This window comes from Astatotilapia calliptera, chromosome 18, assembly GCF_900246225.1.
Source record: "Astatotilapia calliptera chromosome 18, fAstCal1.2, whole genome shotgun sequence".
Taxonomy (NCBI): Eukaryota; Metazoa; Chordata; class Actinopteri; order Cichliformes; family Cichlidae; genus Astatotilapia; species Astatotilapia calliptera.
This window is the reverse complement of record NC_039319.1, coordinates 32,588,393-32,611,170: the sequence shown is the minus strand read 5'-3', so window position 1 is coordinate 32,611,170 and position 22,778 is coordinate 32,588,393. Positions and strand designations below refer to the sequence as shown.

General features: G+C 39.6%; 2 protein-coding genes across 8 annotated transcripts in view; one reads left to right on the top strand and one right to left on the bottom strand.

The window, feature by feature from the left end:
* Positions 1 to 1,026, top strand: part of LOC113009992 (nucleoprotein TPR-like) — a 34,545-nt gene extending 33,519 nt beyond the window's left edge. For all 5 annotated transcript variants that reach the window (XM_026148733.1, XM_026148730.1, XM_026148731.1 and 2 more), the window contains exons 54-55: positions 406 to 507; positions 742 to 1,026. In XM_026148733.1, the coding sequence (XP_026004518.1) occupies positions 406 to 507; positions 742 to 797 (158 nt within the window). In that variant the 3' untranslated portion in view covers positions 798 to 1,026. The remainder of the gene's footprint in view (positions 1 to 405; positions 508 to 741) is intronic.
* On the bottom strand, positions 610 to 21,936 carry prg4a (proteoglycan 4a). Of its 3 annotated transcripts, none has more exons than XM_026148734.1 (15): positions 21,906 to 21,936; positions 11,924 to 12,116; positions 11,385 to 11,501; positions 9,751 to 9,864; positions 9,169 to 9,237; positions 8,994 to 9,056; positions 7,840 to 7,965; positions 7,512 to 7,736; positions 7,282 to 7,371; positions 7,111 to 7,197; positions 4,360 to 4,499; positions 3,605 to 3,764; positions 2,649 to 2,729; positions 2,397 to 2,525; positions 610 to 1,709 (listed from the first exon to the last, which is right to left on the bottom strand). In XM_026148734.1, exons 2-15 carry the CDS (start codon positions 11,994 to 11,996, stop codon positions 1,519 to 1,521), a joined length of 1,665 nt encoding a protein of 554 aa, XP_026004519.1. In that variant the 5' UTR covers positions 11,997 to 12,116; positions 21,906 to 21,936; the 3' UTR covers positions 610 to 1,518. The 3 variants fall into 3 exon arrangements, with proteins under 3 accessions (XP_026004519.1, XP_026004520.1, XP_026004522.1); XM_026148735.1 differs by having other exon boundaries at positions 7,282 to 7,356; XM_026148737.1 differs by having other exon boundaries at positions 7,282 to 7,353.
* Positions 21,937 to 22,778: the final 842 nt, after the last annotated feature.

Genomic DNA, 22,778 nt, shown 5'->3' with positions numbered 1-22,778 from the left:
TCCTCAATTAATGTACTTTTAATGCTGTAAAATTGGACATTTGAACATTGGGAATCTATGAGGACCAGCCTGAAGCTTCGAAAGCGAATCAGAGGAACTGCAGTTTTTTGAGTTTGCGCTGCCTTCATTTTTCAGCCCAGTGCATTGTGTCTGTTTCCATGCTTAGTCCATATATAATCCATGGTGCAGACTTATAGAACCTTTAAACCCCAACAACACTTATTAGCAGTCCTTTTTTTTTTCTCCTGTCAATTTAATTAAATGTTTAATATATTAGCTCATTAGTCTGAAAGGGAATTCCATTATTTTGCTAATGAAAGACGTTGAAAAGCACTCGTCAGCTAAAGCTTTCATATGTGCACAAACTCTTGTGTGATGTTTTTTATTTCCCTTCTTTGATTACAGACACAAGCAATATGACGCAGCGTCACACAGTGGCCAGTCAGCCTCTGGTGAGCAGCCTGTCAAGCACAGGACCTCGAGGAGTGAGACTAATCAGCCGCAGAGGTAAGGTGTCAAAGCTTTAAAGGACTATCCTTCTGGGATGGTTGTTAACCTCTGCCTGTGAGAATATAGTGTACACTCACAGAACTGACTCAAGTCCTGTAGTTTTAAATGATAAAGCAGTTTATTGAAGTGCATTAAGCAGCATTACACTCAGGGAACAAGAAGAGTGACAATATGGTATCTCACTGATCGCCTCACACATTTTTTTTTTGTCGTCTTTCGCTAATATTTCAGGAACGTTCTCTCGAGAAGGGAGGGGAGGATCTCTGGGAAGAGGAGGAATCTCCTAATGAAGATATCATCAGTGAAGACTTAATCATCTTATTCAGTAAAACATAAACAAGGCAACAAATTTAATGTCAATACATTTTAGGTCCACGTAAAATCTGACTATTACTGGAGGGATCTGACAGGTGTGTGACTTCTGATTCTGTTATTTTGTTAGTTTATTTCTTTTTTTGTCCTCTGATCTTTGGTTGTTTATATATGTGTTTTAATAATAAAGTGGAAATATGAGGAGCAGCAGTGTCATGGGATGCTTTTTATTTATAAAATGAAGAATATTTTGGAAGGATGTAGTGGAGGACACGAAGATCAATTATCTAAACAATGCCAGAAATATTTCTTTTGAATTGATCAAATAATAAAATTGCTCCACGTGTTTTGCTTTTGTTTTGTATCAGTGTCGACAATCACTGGAATCCACTTTTAATGAAAATAGCTGTGAATTACACTTCTTTTTCCTCAAACTGTGGGCTGGCTTTAGATAATCCTTAAAGGTTATGTTGCAGTTCATGATGGGTAGAATAACTTAAACCCACCATAGAATATGTGGTGTTGTGCTCATATGGTTAACATGTGTAGACTTTTGTGATGGTATTTATTTGACCCTTCCAGATATTATAAATGTCATATTAATGTATGAGGAAAATCAGCAGCAGACTTATTTATTATGAGCCTTTTTTTTGCGCGTTAACAAAGAAAACACAACAGGTCTCCTGCAGGACTTTCCTAAGGACAGCGCAGCCAAACTCTGATAGAGTTGGCTGGCTGGGGAAGGACCGTGTTCTGGCCAGCCATGTTTGCAGAACTGGTTGCCACAGTAGTTTGGCTGAGGATGGGCAAAGGTGCAAAGGATGCAGATGGATCAGGCTTGGTCAGCACTGGCAGGTCACCCGAAATCTGGATGCTGAAGAAGAGAGCTGCAGAGATGACAGAACAGGTGTGAGTTTAGTTACTTTGCTGATGCAGTATTTATGGCTATATCTGCCTACATTAGGGCAGTAGAGGAGACAATGAATACAAAATTAACATATGAACTTATACTGCTTATCACAGTGTCATGGTGATGTTCCTCCAAGGCTGTTGCTCTAGTTACATTTTTGTTTTAACAACGACCGGGTCTTTTTGCCTAAAGATAAAACTGTGGCTACAAAACTATAAATGAATTCATTGAAAGTCCATTAAGATGCCAAGGTTCTTTTTGAGACCTTATCCTGCCATCATTAAGGTTCCATGTGGTGGAGTGTAAGTAAGGCTTAAAATGTCTGGGTAGGGATCTTAAGACTGCAGGTAGTTGATAGCTGGTGTAGTAGGCCACCTCTGATCAATAGTGGTCATTCACAGTGGACACAGTTGTAATGTCCTGCTTTTAAGGAGGGGAAGGACAAACCGTGTTTTAGAAAAGATTCACACAAGGAGAAATAATGGTCCCCCAAACTTTTGGCATGTTGTTAGCACTACATCTTATTCACTGGATGATTTCGTGGTGGCCAGGTACACCTTTTATGTACAGGCTATGGACTGAACCAACAAAGATGAGACGATGTGTAATCTCTACCGCTATTAAAACTTAATGTGTATAAACAAAATGCTCTGATTGTTCTTACGTCCAGAGAAGACGTAGTGATGGTATCTGCCGCTCCCCTGAGGGCTGGTCATGGACAGAGCCGAGGTGATGGGGGTGGGAAATCCCTTCAGAGACACTTTGATGTTGATCTCTCCACCCAGAAGAACTCCTGAATGTCAGAAATAAAAAAATAGCATGGTATTAAAAAGCACAGGACCACTTAGTCCAATATGGTTACCAGCTCTTTAAAGCTAAAAGGAACAGAATTTAAATAATTTGTTGAGCTACAAACCAGTATTCATGGAATTTCTTGGTTTCTTGCTGCAGGAAGGAATGCTGTCTGGTGGGAATGTGAAGCTCTGCAAAATTTCTCCTAGTGGACAAATAAAAACAAATAAAGAGATATCAATACTATTGATTCATTCTACCTGTATGTTTTGTTCAGTTTTATATAGGCTTTTATATACTTTTTAATTGTGTTTATATTTAATCTAAGTGTCAGTCGTGGTGAAGAGGGAGCTGAGTGTAAAAGCGAAGCTCTCAATTTACCGGTCGATCTACGTCCCTACCCTCACCTATGGCCACGAGCTGTGGGTAGTGACCGAAAGAACGAGATCGCGGATACAAGCGGCGGAAATGAGCTTCCTCCGAAGGGTGGCTGGCCTCTCCCTTAGAGATAGGGTGAGAAGTTCGGCCATCCGGGAGGGGCTTAGAGTAGAGCAGCTGCTGCTCCACATCGAAAGGAGCCAGCTGAGGTGGTTCGGGCATCTGGTAAGGATGCCCCCTGGGCGCCTCCTGGGCGAGGTGTTCCAGGCATGTCCCACCGGGAGGAGGCCCCGGGGCAGACCCAGGACACGCTGGAGAGATTATATCTCTCGGCTGGCCTGGGAACGCCTTGGTATTCCCCCGGACAAGCTGGAGGAGGTGGCCGGGGAGAGGGAGGTCTGGACCTCTTTGCTTAGGCTGCTACCCCCGCGACCCGACCTCGGATAAGCGGATGAAGATGGATGGATGGATGGATTTAATCTAAGTGCAAGGTTGAATCTGCCATAAATAAATAAAATAAAATAATGACACTGTTACTGTAGCCCCTGCCATAACCAATGATGTCACTGGCTTCATCTCTGGGGACCATCAATTTTGTGGTATGTGGGGGGTGGCACTTACAGTGTGTGAAAACTGTTAAATTGGGCACTAGCATTGGCACCATGACAGTGGAGTTATTTTGGGTCTGTCTTTGTTCCTCACCATTCTTAAAGAAGTACACAGTTTCTGGTTTGCTCCTGGTGGCCGGCACTGCCAGTGCAGCACTGATGTGTCCTGTCAAACCAGGGAATTCTGAGACCAGAGGTTTGGGGTAACCCGGCTCCATCACCATGTTCCCATCTAAACGCCAGTACTGGTCCCCCTGGAGACAAAGAGTGATTAATACATCCAACATCCATCAGCACAGAGGGTGCTTCTAGGACTGCTCTTCCACTATGATTCCCCCTTGTTGTATTCATATAGCTAGTTGCTGTAAAAGGTCATGGTACAGTAATCCAGTACTGAAAACTATATCCCCTTTCAATGTGTTAAGCAACTGTTGTATTTAGTTTAAAACGTCAGATTCTGACTTTTAAACCTCAAAACTTTAATGAAAGCGTCCAGGATGATGCTTATAGATTATCCACAAAGGTGGTCTGGCTCAGCTGATATTCTACACATCTAATCTCGTATGGAGTGCTTTGATTAAGCAGTTTTAGTCTGCTCAAAGTTAGTGTGCCTATACAAGCTGCTTTGCAACCCACTTGCACTCGGCCTCCTCATTTCATGTTGTGCACACAATGATCAATGGTTTGTTGTTTGATGACTATGCTGTGTTCTCAGTGCTGTTGCTGACGCTGTGGTATCACAACACGCACTTTAGACATTTAGCAGACACAAAAAGAAAAGAAAGAAAAGGTGACATACAAGGGCAGCTTTAGTTGTGATACTGTGACGGATTCTAGTGATATCTATACCTTGATAATGTAGGTGTTTCCTTGGCAGTTGGCACGTGTGAAGATGGTGTCGATGGGAGATGAGATGCCCAAAGTGTCTGTGATACTTTGTGGCTGACCCACAGAGCGGCTGATGGGATCAACGGACCAGAATAACTCGCCTGCAACACACACAAACATACATACACATATCAGGCATATCACATAACCTGTAAATCACATTACATAATATCACTGTCCAAGTGCCAACCTGTAATTATCAAAATAAATAAAATTCTGGCCACTTGAGACCAACTCTCAAAGTAAATCACTCTGCTCAATCACTTTGTATTAAAACACCAAACTTTAAAGCATTACAAAGCAGGGCCCTATTTCAGGAAGCCGGTTTAGAAAACTCAGAGTTAAAAACGATACTCAGGGTTGAGTAACCCCGAACTGTCCAACTCGGAATATTCGGTTTCAGAAAGGCTGATAACAATTAGTTCAGTCAATGCGGAGTTGCTTTAACCCCAAGTTAAGCGCGCGCACGAGGATACATAAAGCCCTGATTAGTGGAGCACAGATTAAGCGAGTCACCATGGAGACGGAGGGAAAGAAGGCGCGGTCAATGCATTTTACAGCGCTTGAGGCCGAAATTCCGATGGCAGCATATGCCGATAACATGCAAATTCCGTGGAAAAAAAGTAACACAGCCTCAGCTGCAAAAGAAAGGGAGCATGCACGGCAAAACATAGCCGACAGAGTCAATGCATGAGTGTTAATTTAAACGTTGATCTAGGGATTTCCACCCATTTAACACATTATTTTATTTTATTTTTTATTTTATACATTTTATTTTGTGATGTGAGCGCAGGTGCAACCCAACAGGCTCCAAACGTTCCTGGCAGCAAGTAAAAATGAAATATAAAAATATAGTCCAAACAGGTGAGGTGTAATTGTATTATGAGCCATGGTGCTTGGTCTGTTTGTCCCATGTAAATCAATTGCAGTTAGAGGCTACATTAATTTTCTTTCTGTAAGCACTTATTGAAATTATCTGAGCACATTACAAGTACATATTTGCTTACTCTGTATGCTCAAATGTGACCCGTTATAGCCAACAGAAAAAAAAGCGGAGGCCTGAAAAACAGGTGGAGGTCCTCCACCACCACCACTCACAGAGCCTGGCCACTTGGCTTCCACATTTGTGATAATGTTGGCAGCATCACATATGATCTTCACAGTGCAGAGAACACAAATTAGCATCCATTACTATAATGAAATAATTTGTTAGTTTGAAATGCTACAGGGAACTATGTACCTGTACATTAATGCTGTGGAAAGACTTCCTGTTCACATAGTCTCCTTCATTTACTGAAGGAGCAATGATTGGAATGTGAGTGCCATCTATACAGCCAATCACGCCTGGGAACCGTGAAAATAAATGTAAAATTTAAGTAGTAGTTCAAATATCACCACATCATGAATTAAGTTTTGTTCATCCTGATACCTGCAATTTTGTGGCATCCCTCTTTGATAAATCTTGTGGGTCTATGACCGGGGAACACCACAAACGAGTACAGGAGATGTTTCAGTGCAACTGTAACATTCCTGACTGCCCGACAGACGGTAGCCTTGGAAACGTGCTCAGCGTCACCAATATTATACAGAAAGCTCCCGTTTGCAAAAAAACCGAAGTGCAATACAGATAATACGTAATGAACTGAGAGCATGTCCGCGATGTGTCACATGAGCAATATTAGTCCTGAGGATGTTATTCAAATAAATTATAGATTGTGCTGAAAAACGGTAACGTTCACACAGGAAATCATCAGGAAATGATAAAATGTCCAAACGCGCTCTAATCACTCTCTCCCGGCGGAGAGAATTTGGGCTTCAACATCTACTGGCTCTTCAAGGAAGGGGCACGCCATGTCTGACACTTCCTACAGTCAGGTTTCTGACAAAGAGGCGGAGACAGTCAGGGTTAGTTGAAGTAAACCTGCTAGGGGGCAGGTTAGCTTCACGGAGTGTGTCGTCATAGTAACTCACTCAGAATTAATCTAAACTCGCTTTGTGAAACCGAAAACCCAGAGTTTTCGTTAACTCAGGGTTTACTTACTCAGAGTTTGCACTAAACCGGCTTCCTGAAATAGGGCCCAGGTGTACAACCTAGTATATCTTTTTATTTGTTTGTTTAAGAATCTGGATTTTGCTAAGAGTTAAAGTTGGAGGTGTGGCTGCTTTGATTGATAGCTGTGTCAACATAGTCAGCTGTAGTCACTACCTGTCTACTAGGCTGCTGTTTGCTGTGTTTGTGCCTTTTGGAGAAAGTTAAATTGAATTTCTCAGAAAATAGTATAGATATGTTATCAGTCTGTTACTTGGCACTAATTAACTCACACAAACACAGATGTATAACTGTACACACACACACAGTTATTTGATTTAGCCTGCTAACCAACTTGCAAACACTCTGCCTTCTCTTCTAAGAACGGTCATTTCTTGCTCCAAAGAGCAACATGGCTAAAAATGCTAATGTTGATGCTTCAAAATGCAGAACCTATAAATGAATTGATAACATCATAATGTATGATATATACATGGACAGTCTATAGCTAATATGCTAACATTAATCCAAATGAAAAAACTGTTGCATGCTTGCAACAACCTGCAGTCACTAAACTTCACAGCATATATTGGCAGAGGATATAGTTTGCCCAGCATAGCTACAGAGCATATTAACCCTAACCCCCTCACGCCTAGCCATAATTTGACAGTCACAGCACTCACCTTTAAATACCAGAATGGTCCCGTTAATGAGCGCTGTCAGTCCATTGATGGGAGAATGGCTGCATAGGTCGACATCAGCAAAGACCCCTGCACGCACACATACATTTTTATGTAATTTAGAAGAAGCTTATTAAACACACCCACAACCACAGGGCACCTTCAGCTGCTTACCTGTTCCTGGTCCTTCAGATCCTCCATGCCCCAAGCCCTGTAATACATCTTGAAGAGTGCTGGGTCTGGAACCTGCTGGAACACTAAGGCCTATGAGCACAAAGAACGGCATTGCTGTGTACTGTAGTATGTTGGGAATTGTTTTTGAACAACTTGTTTTAATGAACCTAAAACAAGTTGCAAAGATCTTGGTTCATCTACAATTATGAAATAATTTCTGTTAAATAAACCTTGACTAAGCATAGATGAAGCAGCTCCCCCAGGGGATAACACAAGCTGGGCATCCAGTTTACTGCCAACAGCTCCATGAGCCAGGGGGCTCACTGGAGCACCAATGCCCAGAGACGGAGCATTATTGATGGGCAGAGATGAGCCTGGTGCTGGTGAGTATGGAGCTCTGCTGTGAGAGGAAGGGACTATCACAGGCAGCAGGCCAACAGGCATGCTACTCACACCTACAGGAGGAATGAGAGACATTACCTTTAATGACCATTAATCAAACCTGCATTTTGCTCATTTAAGAAAACTAAGTTACGAAAGAAAGAAAGTAGTCCAAACCATGTTGTAGCTGATTGGCTGATACAGCAGAAGGGGTGGAGTCAGATAAGCCAACAGTCAGTGAGTTGAGGAGGCCTGAAGAACCCTGACACTGAGCCCCAAGGTGCTCTGGGCAGCGGCCTCTTCCTACATACAACAACGGTAATGCAGCATTATTATTCATTTTTGTTACTCTTTTAAAGGAAGCTAATGATGGAAGGATTTAGCATTGCTTGTGCTTTGTCAGTTTTGGACAGAGTAAGGGCTGTTCCCAGATTCAGTACTGGCAAATATTCAGTAATATTTGAACTAGAGATGGCACAATACCACTTTTTTATGTCCGATACCGATATCATAAATTTGGATATCTGCCGATACCGATATGAATCCGATATAGTGTTTTTTTAATCAACAAAACTGTTTTTTAAATATCTTGCTGCATTTTGTATAAGTTCATACTCAAGTTTAAATGAGAATAAGAAAGAAAAGTATGTCTTTGTGCCCCCTTTTCCCTGTTAATGCCCTATCGGCCCCCCTGGCTAAACTTTGCTAGATCCGCCCCTGCACAGTTACCAGCGTCAGCTACGTAGAAAAAGATCCTCGAGTAGAAAGTAATATTAAATACATTCTAACAATAGCTGATCAAGCTTAAACGTGCTGCTGTTGTTCAGCCGCTGGTTTCCTCTTTCTGGTGCAAAGTGGGCCAAAAGCAAACTAGAGACACGGACTGCGACAGAAAAGCCGATCAGCTGATCGTTAAGCAGTTTCATGATTGAAGTAGCAGCAGGAGAGGCAGTCGCTTGTTAAGCTTAACGCAGGAATGCTTTACAAACATTCAGAGATGGACTTACACACTTGCTTTACTTCTCTCGGGATAACTTTGTCGGAGATGAAATGCCAGGTTGCTAGCGAAGCTCCACATGCTATCCAGACCACCGACAGGTCCCGCATGCCACAGCCGCTCTATCACGTGATGCATACTGCTCCGACGTGCTAACGTTCTGAGGTGAGTTACGGCGTGTTGCAAGTTTTGTGAGCTGCTTTCGTGATATTTAATGGATCGGATTACATTTTTTATTTTTCTCCGATATCCGATCCAGTAATTTAGGTCAGTATCGGACCGATACCGATACGTAATATCGGATCGGTCCATCTCTAATTTGAACTGCATTCACCTGTGAAATATTCCTCACTCTCACTATTGGAGGATTTCCTGTTCCTCTGGGATTTCCGCTTTCCTGAGGTTGATAAAACAGAGCAGAAAGGCTTAAAATAAGATACCAGGAACTGTAATGAAAGCATTAGGAACATTCTTGTATTGATGTCTGTAGTAACTGACTACAGGCATACCTGAAGCTGTGGCCCTTAGAGACTGGAACCTGCCGCGATATGACTCTGGTGAGAGTGGCACTGTGGCGTCTGTCAACACAGAGAAAAATGAAAAACTAGAAATTAGAATAGAATAGAATAATCCTTTCTTTGTCCCACAAGGGGAAATTTGGTTTTAACAGCAGCCAGAAAGACACATTACAAACAAACAGTACACAGAACAGAAACATACACAATTTTTCTTTCTTACATATTTACATTAAGGACAATGGTTACTATAAACAGAGTACTGTACCGTTATTAAATTAAATAAAATTAACTACAGATAAGAGGCAAACACAGGTTGTAGTGCGAATCGGTTGATTAAATTATTGCAGTTACAGCGCAGATGTGAACATCTATGATTGTTGGGAGCGGTTTTGATTGTGCAGTCTGACAGCTGCAGGGAGGAAGGACCTGCGGAAACGCTCTTTCATGCATCTAGGATGCAGCATCTGCTCAAATCGCATGTGAAATAACATTTGTCCTTAAAGGCCTACAAGTTCAGATGAGTTGGGAAATGGGACAGTCTATGCAGTTGCAGCCGTGACTGTGGATACTTACTGCAGTTCAATTTGTAGTCATGGCAACAGGTGTTGTAGAGGACACACAGTGGATCACATTCGCACAGCTTACCACGTCGGAAGACCTCACCACAGCGACCCTGACATGACTGTGCTGAAAACACAGACAGAGAGGAGCATGTCATCACAGGACAGCACATTGCTTCGACTGGCTTGAAATTTAAAGCCGTGATATTCTATCTGCCATGGGATTTAATAAGATAAGAAAAAGACACACCACTGACAAATTAGCATCTCGTGTTTTACTTTCAGACAATCGTGCACTTGTCTTCCAACCAGTAAACTTTTCAACCGTTTGAAGTCACATAAAATATCCTATTTTCTGTCACTCATTCTTTTAAGAACGTTTCACTTCGATAATAAGGGAGTAATATATAATAGAACACTGCACACAAAAAATCCATCACTGTTTGTGCATTTAGGTCAAACATAGCAGCAGGACAGATGCTTAGTGCCCGTTACGTTACAGCAAAATGCAGCATAGCTTTTCATTATATTATTCTTTTGGTTTAAAAATGAATAAATAAACTGCCAGTATAACAGATAACTATATTTTGTATTTGGCTGGTGCCAGTGTTGGACTTGTTGTCCAACTAAACACCATATCAAAGAAACAATTAGCTTAAAAATATTGATAAGTATATATAGAGGGACAAAAGAAATCATCAAAGTTGAAGCAACTAGGTGAAAAGAACAGTTCTTTGGAAAGAAACCTCTAAACAGCTATAAAATTTAACACAAATAACAAACCAAAATGTAAAGTGTAACAGAAGAAAGCTCTAGAACAAAACAATTAGAAACATTATGTTTCCATGAAAATAGCTACTAAACAAACAGAAAGAGGAGGACATATCGCAAAATAAAACAAACCCAAACAAATAGTTGTGTTCTGTAGTAATTAATACAGCAAACAGAAGAAACATAACAGGAAAAACAAAAGATCCACAGAGCCCAAAACAAGCTTGAAGCGTTTGTGGGCTTCAGGAAGAAACATGATCATATTTTAAAATGGAGAAAAAAACTTTTAAACACTGAAAAGCAAACACAAAAAAAGAAAGAAAAAGAAAATCAAAACAGCTTACAGAAACAGATAACTTAAAGATAAGTAAGTAATCTAACACAACAACAATAAGGGTACATCTTTCGCCATCTTACAATGCTGTGATTGCAGCCATTCCCCAACTCTCTGTGAATGGTGCTCATGGCCATTGATCAGTGGTCTTTGATCAGTGGGTTTTGGTCAGTGGTCATGAGAATTTGCACAATTATGATTAAGTAACTGACCTCCCAGTCCATTGTTCCTTCAGTGGGCTGGTTTCAGTCACTATGCAAATTTACTGTTTATAAGATTTGGGGAAACCTGCAGTCAGCTGAGACTGAAGAAGTCACTTGGATGAGTGACGAAACGTTTCTCCTACAAAACACTACGTCCAGATTCAACTTTTGGAGAAAACAACAATAATAGATTCACTGCTTCCACATCGAGTAGTTTTTCTGTTTTTATTCATCTGTGTTGTATCTTAATACTCGTCTACAAAAAGAAGAGGTGTAAAATGTGTAGACTTGTATGTTTTTAAGCTTTGTTTTTTTAGGCTGTTATTGTATCTGTCTCACCGATGGTGCATGTAGCCTCAAAGTCCTGGCAGCACTCATTATGTTGCAGGCAGCTGAAGTCACACTTACACTGCCAGCCTCTGTTGAAAACCTCACCGCATCGACCCACACAGCTGCCTGAAGACAGAAGAAATGTGACTTGAGTCATAATTTAATTTCTATCTATTTTATAGTTATTGGGTTCAGTATTCTTTATTAGCATTTTTATATTATGCATAGTAGAGACATTATTTAAGATTTCTCTTTGTAAAATGCAAAATGATACAGCGCAAAACAGGACAAATGCATTACTGGATATTAGAAGATCAAAAAGGATGCATCCAAGGAATTGCCAGTGGAGTGATTTGGTATTTTAGGTACATAGCTAGAAAACTGTAGACAGATAAACATGGCATGCTAAATACATAACTAGAGATCTGAGGATGTTAACTGTTTTAGTAAGTGCATTCTCCGACAATAAATAAAAATTTTAGACATCTTTTAGACATCACAGCACGATATTGTAGAAAAACAGATTAAATGTAAATGTTGATGTATACCTGGGCCAGCAGCAGCTGATGTCATACCAAGTCCAACAAAGAGAAGCCCGAGTGATATAATCATCATCACCATCTTCACCTTTATCCGTGAGCAATATCAGATCAGATCTAAGTGAGATAATCAGTAGTTAGTTACCTCCTCAGTGTGTCACCTCGCCTCTTCTACTCTGTCTGTCATCTGCTGTCTGTTGGTCTTATATATGAGACAAAAGCACACACGAACAGGACACTTTTAATTAGCAGCACACACAAACACACACTGGCAGTACACCCACAGACTAATTAAAAACTGCCAACATGCATTTAAACTTCCTACACTGTCAGTAAATCAACTCCTACACAGAGTGACGTCTTTCAAGACTTAAAGTAAAAAGTAATTAGATTAATTACTCCAGTAACATAAATAATATTTACGTATTTGAGATCAAATGTGCCGTAAAGCACTTTGAAAGTAAAAAGGAGCACTAAATCAGAAGCTATGTTTACTACAAGTATTTGTACAGACATTTGCTTCCGTGTGATACCACTCCTACCTGTTGACCTTTTGGCCACATTTTTCCAAACAACCAACTTAGGTACTTGATCCAAAACTGATGTCATGTGGCTTTATAATCTTTTATGGTGGATTTTAAATAGTTCAACTTGGTATACGTGTCATAAAAAGTGTCTACATATGGGTAACTTTAACGAGGAGATGAACAGAGGCAAAAAGAAGAAATGACTGAGAGGGGTCCATCCGGTGAGGCATTTACTAAAGTTTGATGTATATGCACTGCATCATATTAGTTTTATTTATTTATGCTCTACAGTAAAACAAAATTGATAAAAGTCAAGTAGATTTTTTTGGTGGAGGTGGAGGCAAAATTATGGGATGGGGATGCCAAAGGAACCAGGCTACTGGTGTTAACTGATTATGTCACTGCTTATAGCGGTAGCAGCTATATCATTTTTTGACAGATTATATGGTATGCTTCAGATCATGTGCTCCATGCTTTTCTCTTCCCAAGTACAAGTTCATCTTTATTTCATCTGAAAAGATTTTTTTTCTTTTAAAAAAAAATGCAAATCAGATATTTTCTGGCAATGTCTAATCTGGCCTTTGTGTAATCAGTGGTTTCCGTCTGTATTTCAGTTTATCTCTTGATTGTAGATTTTGAAAATGATATGCCTCCTTCCTTGAAAGTATTCTTGACTTGGTTAAATTTTGTGAAGTTGTTTTCCATTAAAGGATTTTTTTTTGTGACAAACTGTTTTTCTGTTTGGATCTTTCTGTGGATTTATTTCTAATTTCCTTGACTTGCACATATATTTCTCTAAACTTCTTATTCAGAGTTGCAGCGAACAGAGACCAAGTGTAACTTCAGCACTTAGAATAAACTCCACACCTCTTATCGCTTTAGTGTAATAAGGAAAAACAAGCCTCACCTGGTTATGAAACTGCTTATCAGTCAATTGTCCAATTATTTCTGAACCTCACAAAATATGGCACTATGTATAAAAAGGGCTGTAAATACTAAAAGGTTAACACAATATCTTAGTTAAACTCCAAATTGATTGCTTGATTTAAAATTAACTGTGGTAATAATAATTATAATAAATAATTATATGATTTTTGTCATTTCCACAGTGCTTAGCAGTTAATTCAGAATTTATGACAGACAAAAACTATACTTGTTGTACTAGCAAACATCTACTCTAAAATATTGACAATAAATTAACAACCAACACAACAAAAGCCACACTGACGTTTTCGTTTGCCCATATCTATCCAAAAAACATGTCTAACCAGGGACCAAGTCCCTGCTTATGGATGGGACTAATCAGGCATAAAATACAATTATATATTGAAGGTCAGTTCTGTACACAGCCCTTACATGTAGGCAATTGATGTATCAGTTCTTTTTTTGAAGCCATCTCTTTATATGTACAGCGTTATGGTCATAAGAAGCTGCTTATTCAAACGACATATGGGATTATTTTCAAGTAGAAGAAAGGCTCTGTTTGACAATACTGAGTTGGACACAATGTCAATGAGTCACTCCACCAGACCAAACACACCATTAACACGCCCACACTGCTCACAGTCACCTGCTGGCCTTTGCACTGAATATATGTGTGTATGTGTTCTGTCTTCTTCATATGGTTCATTTTGAACAGTCAATTATGTGTGATGGGGAGCCCTCTAATAAGCCCTCAAGGATGGATGTGGTTACTTCAGGGTATTGTGATTGGCGAGATGGCCAGATTAAAGCAGCTCGTAAAACTTTATTAGCACCCCACATTGTGACCATGTACAGACTGTGGGATGCATGTTGGCGGGCAGTTCAGAGCAACACACACACACTTGTTAGGTGTAAAGGAACAAGAGTCCAGACAGACATCATGAAACATGTATTTAAAGAGCATCTGGCAGTAGAAATAACTGATTCATTCATCCAGCACATGTAATTGTCACTTATACAATATACAAGTCAGACAGTTCACTTGAGAAATGTGTCTGTTGCTGTCTGTAGCTGCCATGGGACAGAACATCGTGCCTGTCCAATCACATTCACTTTGTTCAGTTTTACTGTCAGTGGTAATGACTCTGGTGGGACCGTGGGCTGCTGACCAGTGTCTGCTCACATTACCTCACCCTCCTGGTATCATCCTCTCACTGTCTTCACTTGTTCCTACTCGTTATTTCATTTTTATAGTGAGAGCCAATTACATGCTTAAGTTTATTTAGTAGTGGGAAAGGAATGTGTTCCTTTGTTTACTTAGTTTGATTAGCTCATTCCAACTTTTAACTTCAGCTTTATTAGGAATATAATGTGAAAAGCTTGTATGACAATATCTTATGTTTTCAGATAAATTTGAGTTTTTACATTCCACAGTTATTGATCTGTTAAGCACTTTCTAAAAACACAAGTTAATGACTTTTGGTTTGTCTAAATCAAAAGACTTCTTAATACTTAATGCTTTTCCCAGTAACACATCATTCTCGGAAAAGGAGAGCCTTTAATGACTAGTCACAAAGGGGTGTGGGTGTTATGGTTTTGAGGTTTAGTTGGTGTTTTGGTCTATAAAATTTCTATTTATTTTTTTCTATTTTTCGTGATTCCTTATTTCTCAGCTTTTGCACTTTCCTAAAGTCTCTGTGACTCTGTCTGTCTTATTACTGATTAGTCATTTCCTGTTTTATTTTGTTATCCAGTTTTCCTTTTGATAAACTTGTCTGATTTGTTCTCAGTTGCTGTCATATGCCTTATTAATTCCCCTTAGGGAAATCAAGCTTATTTAATTCCATGACAGAGGGATAATATGCCCTGTCTGTCAAACCACTGATTTATGGCCCCATGTCAAAAGATTTATGACTTAGGAAGTTATAAATTTTATGACAGTTATCATTTTTATGAATATCGTAAAATTAGGATATGTCATAACTCGGTAATAATCAGTCCCAAAAATATGATCACGAAAATGTGGACTAGGATAATGAATAGGATGTTTGAGACAGAACTGGACTATAGAATCATTCATAATGGTGTGCTGTTGTCATTTTAAGCGAAAAAGTTTACTTTTTAGACTAAAAAGCTTTTGTAACAGTGATGATGGAGGGAGATGGAGGCTGCATGCCCCTGCATGCCCCTTTTTGATTGCCAACTGTGAGATTGACAGATAAGGTCTAGGAGTAGTCCCCAATGTTTGCAGACGACATTGTGATCTATAGTGAGATTAGAGAGAGAGAGATATGGAGAGAAAAGGAATGTAGAAGCAAGACACAATACAGTGGTCCTTCGTTTATCGCAGTAGTTACGTTCCAAAAATAACCCGCGATAGGTGAAATCCGCGAAGTAGCTAACTTTATTTTTTTAGAATTATTATAGATGTTTTAAGGCTGTAAAACTATGGGCAGAAATCTGTGCCATCAGAAACTGAATTTGAATAAGTTAAATTTGAATTTGAATTGCTCGGATTGAATCTGAATTGTAACTTGAATAAATGCTTTTAAAAACTGAATATGAATTAGCCTAAATTGAAATTTAATTTTATATTTTTAAAATGAATTCATTTGCTTTGAAACCGTATTTTATCCTTTAAAAATTTAGCTCTCGAATAATTTCAGATTCCCTTCTCACCATTCAATTTCAGTTCCAAAATTCAGTTTTTTGGGACTTACATACGGTTCCGGTAATCAACCGCAGATTAATACAACTATGTTCTACTAGCGGACCGAAAGTGTTACTGACGGGAATCTACAGCATCTTGAGCTGACTTAAGACTTCAGAAGTCATTCGTCATGTCGAATGACCAGCGGATAAACTCTCAGGTTGGTAATAAATGTATTACATGTATAAGACCAAGCGTCATGTTAACAAATGATAGCCGTACAGTAACTGTTATGCTTATTGTAGCTAAAAACGTTAATTTAGCGTAGTTTGCCCTGAATTCAGCTTTGACAAATATGATCGACTGTTTCTAGTAGAATTCCAAAGTTGTCATCTTGTACCCTGTCAGAGCCCTGTATGCTTGCAGAGACCCCTACAGTAGGGAAACGTGCAAAACAGTGTCCAAACCTTTGTATTTTAGCTTTATATATGTCTTACACAGCATCCCAACTCTTTAGCTAACTTAATAACTTTAGCTAAAGTGAATAGTTAGTCTAATTCATTAGTGCAGCATTACTGGATCACCTCTGTTTGAAGCAGAGGCGGAGCCAGACATTTGAAACACCCAGGGCTTAGCCCTAAAGGGTAGTATGCACGTGGGATTTTTTATTTTTTTTGGGGGGGGGGACTGAAAGATTAATTGGCTCTGTTTTGAGTTTTGTTCAAAAAAGAATGACTTCATATAGGGAAAAATATATATCACATGTGCAGGACACCTTAAACTAGTTTTTTAATTAAGCAGCGAGGCAGAACAAAGTCGGGCCTGTATCAAGACACGAGGACTAAACCCCAATTCAACCAGACCCAGAACTGATCCGGAATTAAAACAGGACTACAACGGTTCAAAATCAGGACTACTGAGGACTTAACCAAGACAGAACCAGAATCAGAACTAGATGATAGTAGCACTAAAAATCATCATAGACCTGCACTACACTATTTTTTTAAGTTTACCAAAGTCCACTATTTAGATTGAGAAAGGTTTATATAATTATTTAGCCTTGTTGTGCAAACAAGCCTGCATAACTTAATAAATGTAGAATTTGAAAAATAGTAAACCTAAAAAGAAACACTAGGTACGAGATACATGAGTACCTATGATACGGTGATAGTTTTGGTAAACGACCATTTGACTAACATGTGTCTCACCTGCTCTTGTTCCATCTCTGTTGTGTCCTCATTAAAAATGTTTTATGTTTTCTCCCTAAAGTGTATGTAAATATGTGGTTACAAATGTGAATATCGTTAGGGAAGCTGCTTCAGCATTTAGGGGGAAGTTTGGGTGTTTTTTGTTTTTTATGTTGTACTGCTCTGTACACTGATTTTGTTTTTTGCGTTTTTTTCATTGGTCAGCTTTGGCTTTTCTCAACCTATGTTTTAACATGGTATCGCAATTAAATATTAATACTCAACAAGCAGGTTACTCATTTAAGTTCTGTAGCTGGAATTGTAAAGGCTTGAACCAACCTATTAAAAGGAGCAAGGTCCTTCATCATTTGCAATTTTTGGGCGCCCAGGTTGTGTTCTTACAAGAAACACACCTAAAAATTTCAGATCATTTTAGACTTCGCAAGGGGTGGGTGGGTCAACTCTATCACTCTACATTTAATTCCAAAGTTCGTGGTGTTGCTATTTTAATACACAAATCAGTGCCATTTGTTTCTTCTAAGGTTATAGCGGACCAGAATGGTAGATTTATTATTGTGAGTGGTAGTATTTGGAACACTAAATTCATTTTTGCCAATGTTTATGCTCCCAATTGGGACGATCCAAATTTTTTTAGTATTCTTTTCACTAAAATTTCTGATTTGTCTTCCCACTATTTGGTTCTTGGTGGCGATTTTAATTGCTGGCTCAGGCCGCTGGATCGATCCTCAAATAAGCCTGGTAGGCAATCCAACTCTTCCAAAATTATTAATACGTTCCTTAAAGAATTCTCTGTTATTGATGCCTGGCGTTTCCTCAACCCTACACGTAGAGAATACACCTTTTTCTCCCCTGTTCATCATACATACACTCGTATTGATTATTTCCTACTGGACAGTCGACTTACTTCACAGATTCGCTCTTGCTCTCATAGTGCTATTGTCATTTCAGATCATGCTCCGTTGACTTTAGATTTGGCAGTGGGCCAATGTTCTCCGCCAGCTCCATGGCGTTTGAATACACGCTTGCTGTCAGACGATAAGTTTACCACATTTCTGAATTCCAAGATAGACTTATTCATAGAGACAAATATTACACCCAGAATATCACCCTCTATTTTGTGGGAAACGTTTAAGGCTTTTATCAGGGGACATGTTATATCTTATGCTGGTTTTGAGGCAAACCAAAGGAAAGCAAAATTGTCCGAGCTCATAATACGCATATCGCAATTAGACGAGTTGTATGCTGTTTGCCCGGCACCAGAGGTCTATAATGATAGGCTGTCTTTGCAGACTGAGTTTGATCACCTGTCCTCTGCTCGGGCTGAAGAGATGTTGCTGAAATGTCAGTACTCCCAGTATGAATATGGGGATAAGGCCAGTAAACTGCTCTCTCATCAGCTCCGTAGTGCAGCAGCTGCACACTCCATTCCTCGGATTCAGACATTAAGTGGTGTCTCTACGGATCCTAGAATAATTAATGACCAATTTCGAGACTTTTATTCATCTCTCTATGCGTCTGAGTGTGCATTTAGTACGGAGGCTTTGGACTCATTTTTCAATCATCTTAAGCTCCCATCAATCGATCAGACACACAGCCTCCAGCTGGAGGGACCAGTAACTGTAGAAGAGATCATGCAAGCTATCAGCAAACTGCAGTGTTCTAAGTGCCCCGGACAGGACGGGTTTCCGGTTGAGTTCTATCGTAAATTTATGCCTAAACTGGCTCCGCTCATGATAAATATGTATAAGCACTCACTGGAAGTTGGATCCCTCCCACCCTCTCTACTGCAGGCATCTATATCCCTGATCTTAAAAAAGGATAAGGATCCACTACAATGTGGCTCATACCGTCCCATTTCTTTGTTAAATGTGGATTATAAAATCCTTGCTAAACTTCTAGCGATGCGTGTAGAAGCAGTCTTACCATCTGTAATCAACCCGGACCAAACAGGCTTTATTAAAGGGAGATACTCCTTCTCTAACCTTAGACGTTTGTTTAATGTTCTTTACAATCCCTCAGACTCCAACAGCCCGGAGTTTGGGATCAGTCTAGATGCTGAGAAGGCTTTTGACAGGGTAGAGTGGGGATACCTCTTTTATGTCTTAGATAAATTCGGCTTTGGTAAAATATTCATCTCCTGGTTGAAACTTCTTTATACCTCCCCGCTTGCCGCTGTCAAAACAAATGGCACATGGTCTGACTTCTTTCCTCTGTTTAGGGGGACCAGGCAGGGCTGTCCTATGTCGCCGTTGCTATTTGCAATTGTAATTGAGCCCTTAGCCATATCACTAAGATCAAACCCAGGTATCACCGGGGTTTCTAGAAATGGTATAGAACAAAGAGTCTCCTTATATGCAGATGACTTGCTTCTTTATATCTCAGAGCCAGCATCCTCATTCCCTTTGGTACTTTCAATACTTGAACAGTTTAGCCTTATTTCTGGCTATAAACTGAATCTTGCCAAGAGTGAACTGTTTCCCCTGAATGCTGCTGCACAGAAATATCAGTGCACAGCACTACCTTTTCGAGTTGTATCAGACAACTTCACGTATTTAGGGGTTAAAATTACAAGTCATTTTCATGCTCTTTTCAAGCTTAATTTCGACCCACTTGTGGAGAAAGTTAGGCAGGATTTGGACAGATGGTCTCTACTCCATCTGTCTGTAGCAGGGCGCATAAATACAATTAAAATGAATATCCTCCCCAGATTTTCTTTTCTTTTTCAGTGTGTCCCTGTATTTATTCCAATTTCCTTTTTTGTTAAATTAGACAAGATTCTGTCTGGGTTTATCTGGAACAAAAAAACACCCAGAATACGCAAGACATATCTTCAAAGACCGAAAAAGATGGGGGGGATGGCTTTACCAAACTTTATGTTCTATTATTGGGCATGTAATATTCGTATTCTCAGGTATTGGCTACAGGGGGAAGACACGAATAATGCCCCGGCCTGGCTCAGTTTGGAGACTTCTTCCTGTGTCTCAGCCTCTTTACCAGCCCTGATTTATGCCCAAAAGCAGCCTTCGAGTACAGGCTCTTATAATAACTCTATTGTCAAAGTTACCTTGAAAATATGGTATCAATTTCGTCGTTATTTTAAGTTGACCTTTTTTCCCCTTCAATCACCCATCTTGAAAAATCCCTCTTTTCAGCCTTCGTTAGCTGATGGTGCTTTTTATTTGTGGGCCTCTTTGGGTATCAGGTCTTTTTCTGATCTGTACATTCAGAATACATTTGCCTCCTTTGAACAGCTCTCATTGAAATTTGGCCTTCCAAAAAGTCACTTTTTTCGCTATTTACAAATCCGGAGTTTTGTTAAGGAGAAATCCTCTCAGTTCCCATCTAGACCTTCTTATCATGACTTTGATAACCTTCTATTGCCTCCGCCCTCATTACAGGGCCTGATCTCCTGTTTGTATGGGAGAATATGTTCCTTTGGCAACTCTTCAATCTCGGCTATTAAATTGGCATGGGAGCAGGATCTGGGGTGTGTGATTCAGGATGACTCTTGGGATAAAATTCTTTACCGGGTCCATGGCTCCTCATTCTGTGCCAAACATGGGCTGATTCAATGTAAGATTCTGCACCGTGTACATTGGACTAAGGCCAGACTAGCTCAAATATACCCCAATCTTAGCCCTGACTGCGACCGTTGTCATCAAACACCTGCCTCTTTAATGCATATGTTTTGGTCATGTTCATCCCTCAAACAATACTGGATTAATATTTTCTTGATTTTATCTAAGATCATCCAGCTAACCCTCCAACCTGTGCCCTTAACTGCTTTGTTTGGGGTTCTTCCTGATTCAGTTGCCTTGCCGACGCCTCAAGCGGATCTGGTCGCATTTCTCACCTTATTGGCAAGACGCAGAATATTGCTATGTTGGAAGTCCCCTTCTGCCCCATCCTGGGAAATCTGGATCAGAGACGTTCTGCATTTTAGCAAACTCGAAAAGATTAAATTCACCCTGCGCGGGTCTACGGCCAAATTTTTTAAGACCTGGCAACCCTTTTTTGATCATGTTCAGACTTTGCGGTCTCGCAATGCTCCCAATTAGCCAGTTCAGACTCTATCATATTTTATTTTTTCTTATCTTATGTTCAAGTAAGAGGCCTAAGTTTAAGTATATGGATTCTATTGTGCCTGCGTTCTATGATGGTATTTATTTAACTACTTTATACATATTTCTTTTCTCTAACAGAATTGATTTATCCCTATAACTAAGCTGACCATTTATCATGTGTGGTTTTTTTTTTTTTTTTGTTTGTTTTTTGTTTGTTTGTGTGTTTTGGTTTTTATGTGTCTGTGTGGAGGTGGGGGTTTTGGATACTCTCCACATCTCCCTTGTACACTCAGGAACTGTTGTCTTGTACCCTAGGGTTTGTTACTAGTATTATTAGATTGGATTTTTTTCCTTTTCCTGTTTGTACACCCACTGGTACTGCTATAATTATGAGGTGGGAGTGTATGTCTTATATTGCTTTATGTTCTTTAAAAAGAAAACGGCATATTGTTCAATTTGTCTTTTGTAAAAGTCGATGCAAAAACTTTAATAAAAATATCGGGAAAAAAAACAAAAAAAACCAAATGTGAATATCCTGCTGTGTACTGAAATCCCTCTTGTTTTGCATAGAAATATACTGAACAACATACAAAGCATAATATATAAAATAACATTTACCTGAGTTTTTTCTTTGAAAGAAGCCTCTAATGTCCATTCTTATATTTCAGTACATAACTGAAACCGATTTAGTCGGGGAGGGTAAGAACTGAAAATATGAAATAAACACACATGTAAGCTAAGACTCTCTAAAGAAACAGCATTGTTGTTGTTCGGCTTTTCATTTCGCCATTTGTTGATTCACTTGAAGAGCAAGTAACGTAATATTGGTCAAGTGATCAGTTTGATATCAATCTCTCGTGATTCACCATCATATTTACATTATTTGTACAGTACGAATGATTTGCTTTGGTACCTGGTCAAACTTAAGCTCTCCTTAGTATGGCTGGCTCCGTCTCTACAACAGCGCACTCACAGGCAGCAGCTGCCCCGCCCTCTCGCTCAGTCGCTTAGTGACTGAGCTCGGATCATACCAATATCAGGGGGGATTCATGCACAGTCGTAAATTCCCACAGTGTGCACTATGTGCTTCGAATATTGTGTGTACTTTTTGTTTTATACAGTTGTCAGCCAGACATCTAACTATGAAAAAATTACACTCCAAAAGACCCCGGGCTTAAGCCCAGTAAGCCATCCCCACGCTCCGCCCCTGGTTTGAAGTGATATGATATGTGACTATCACTGTGTTTAACTATTCTTAGGGTACTGAGTGCATGCTTAATTAGGTTTTGTTTTTTTTACATATTGCTCCATTGCTATGTTTGACAGGCTGAAGTTTTCTGCACTTTATACTTCATTCTGTGTTTTACATCACTTTGTAAAGTGATGTTGACTTTATCTTTGTTGTAAATTAAATGCATTGTTCCCATTTGAAAAGTTATTAAAATGATGTAAGAACTATCAAACAAAGTAAGACTTCCTCTTTCAAAATCA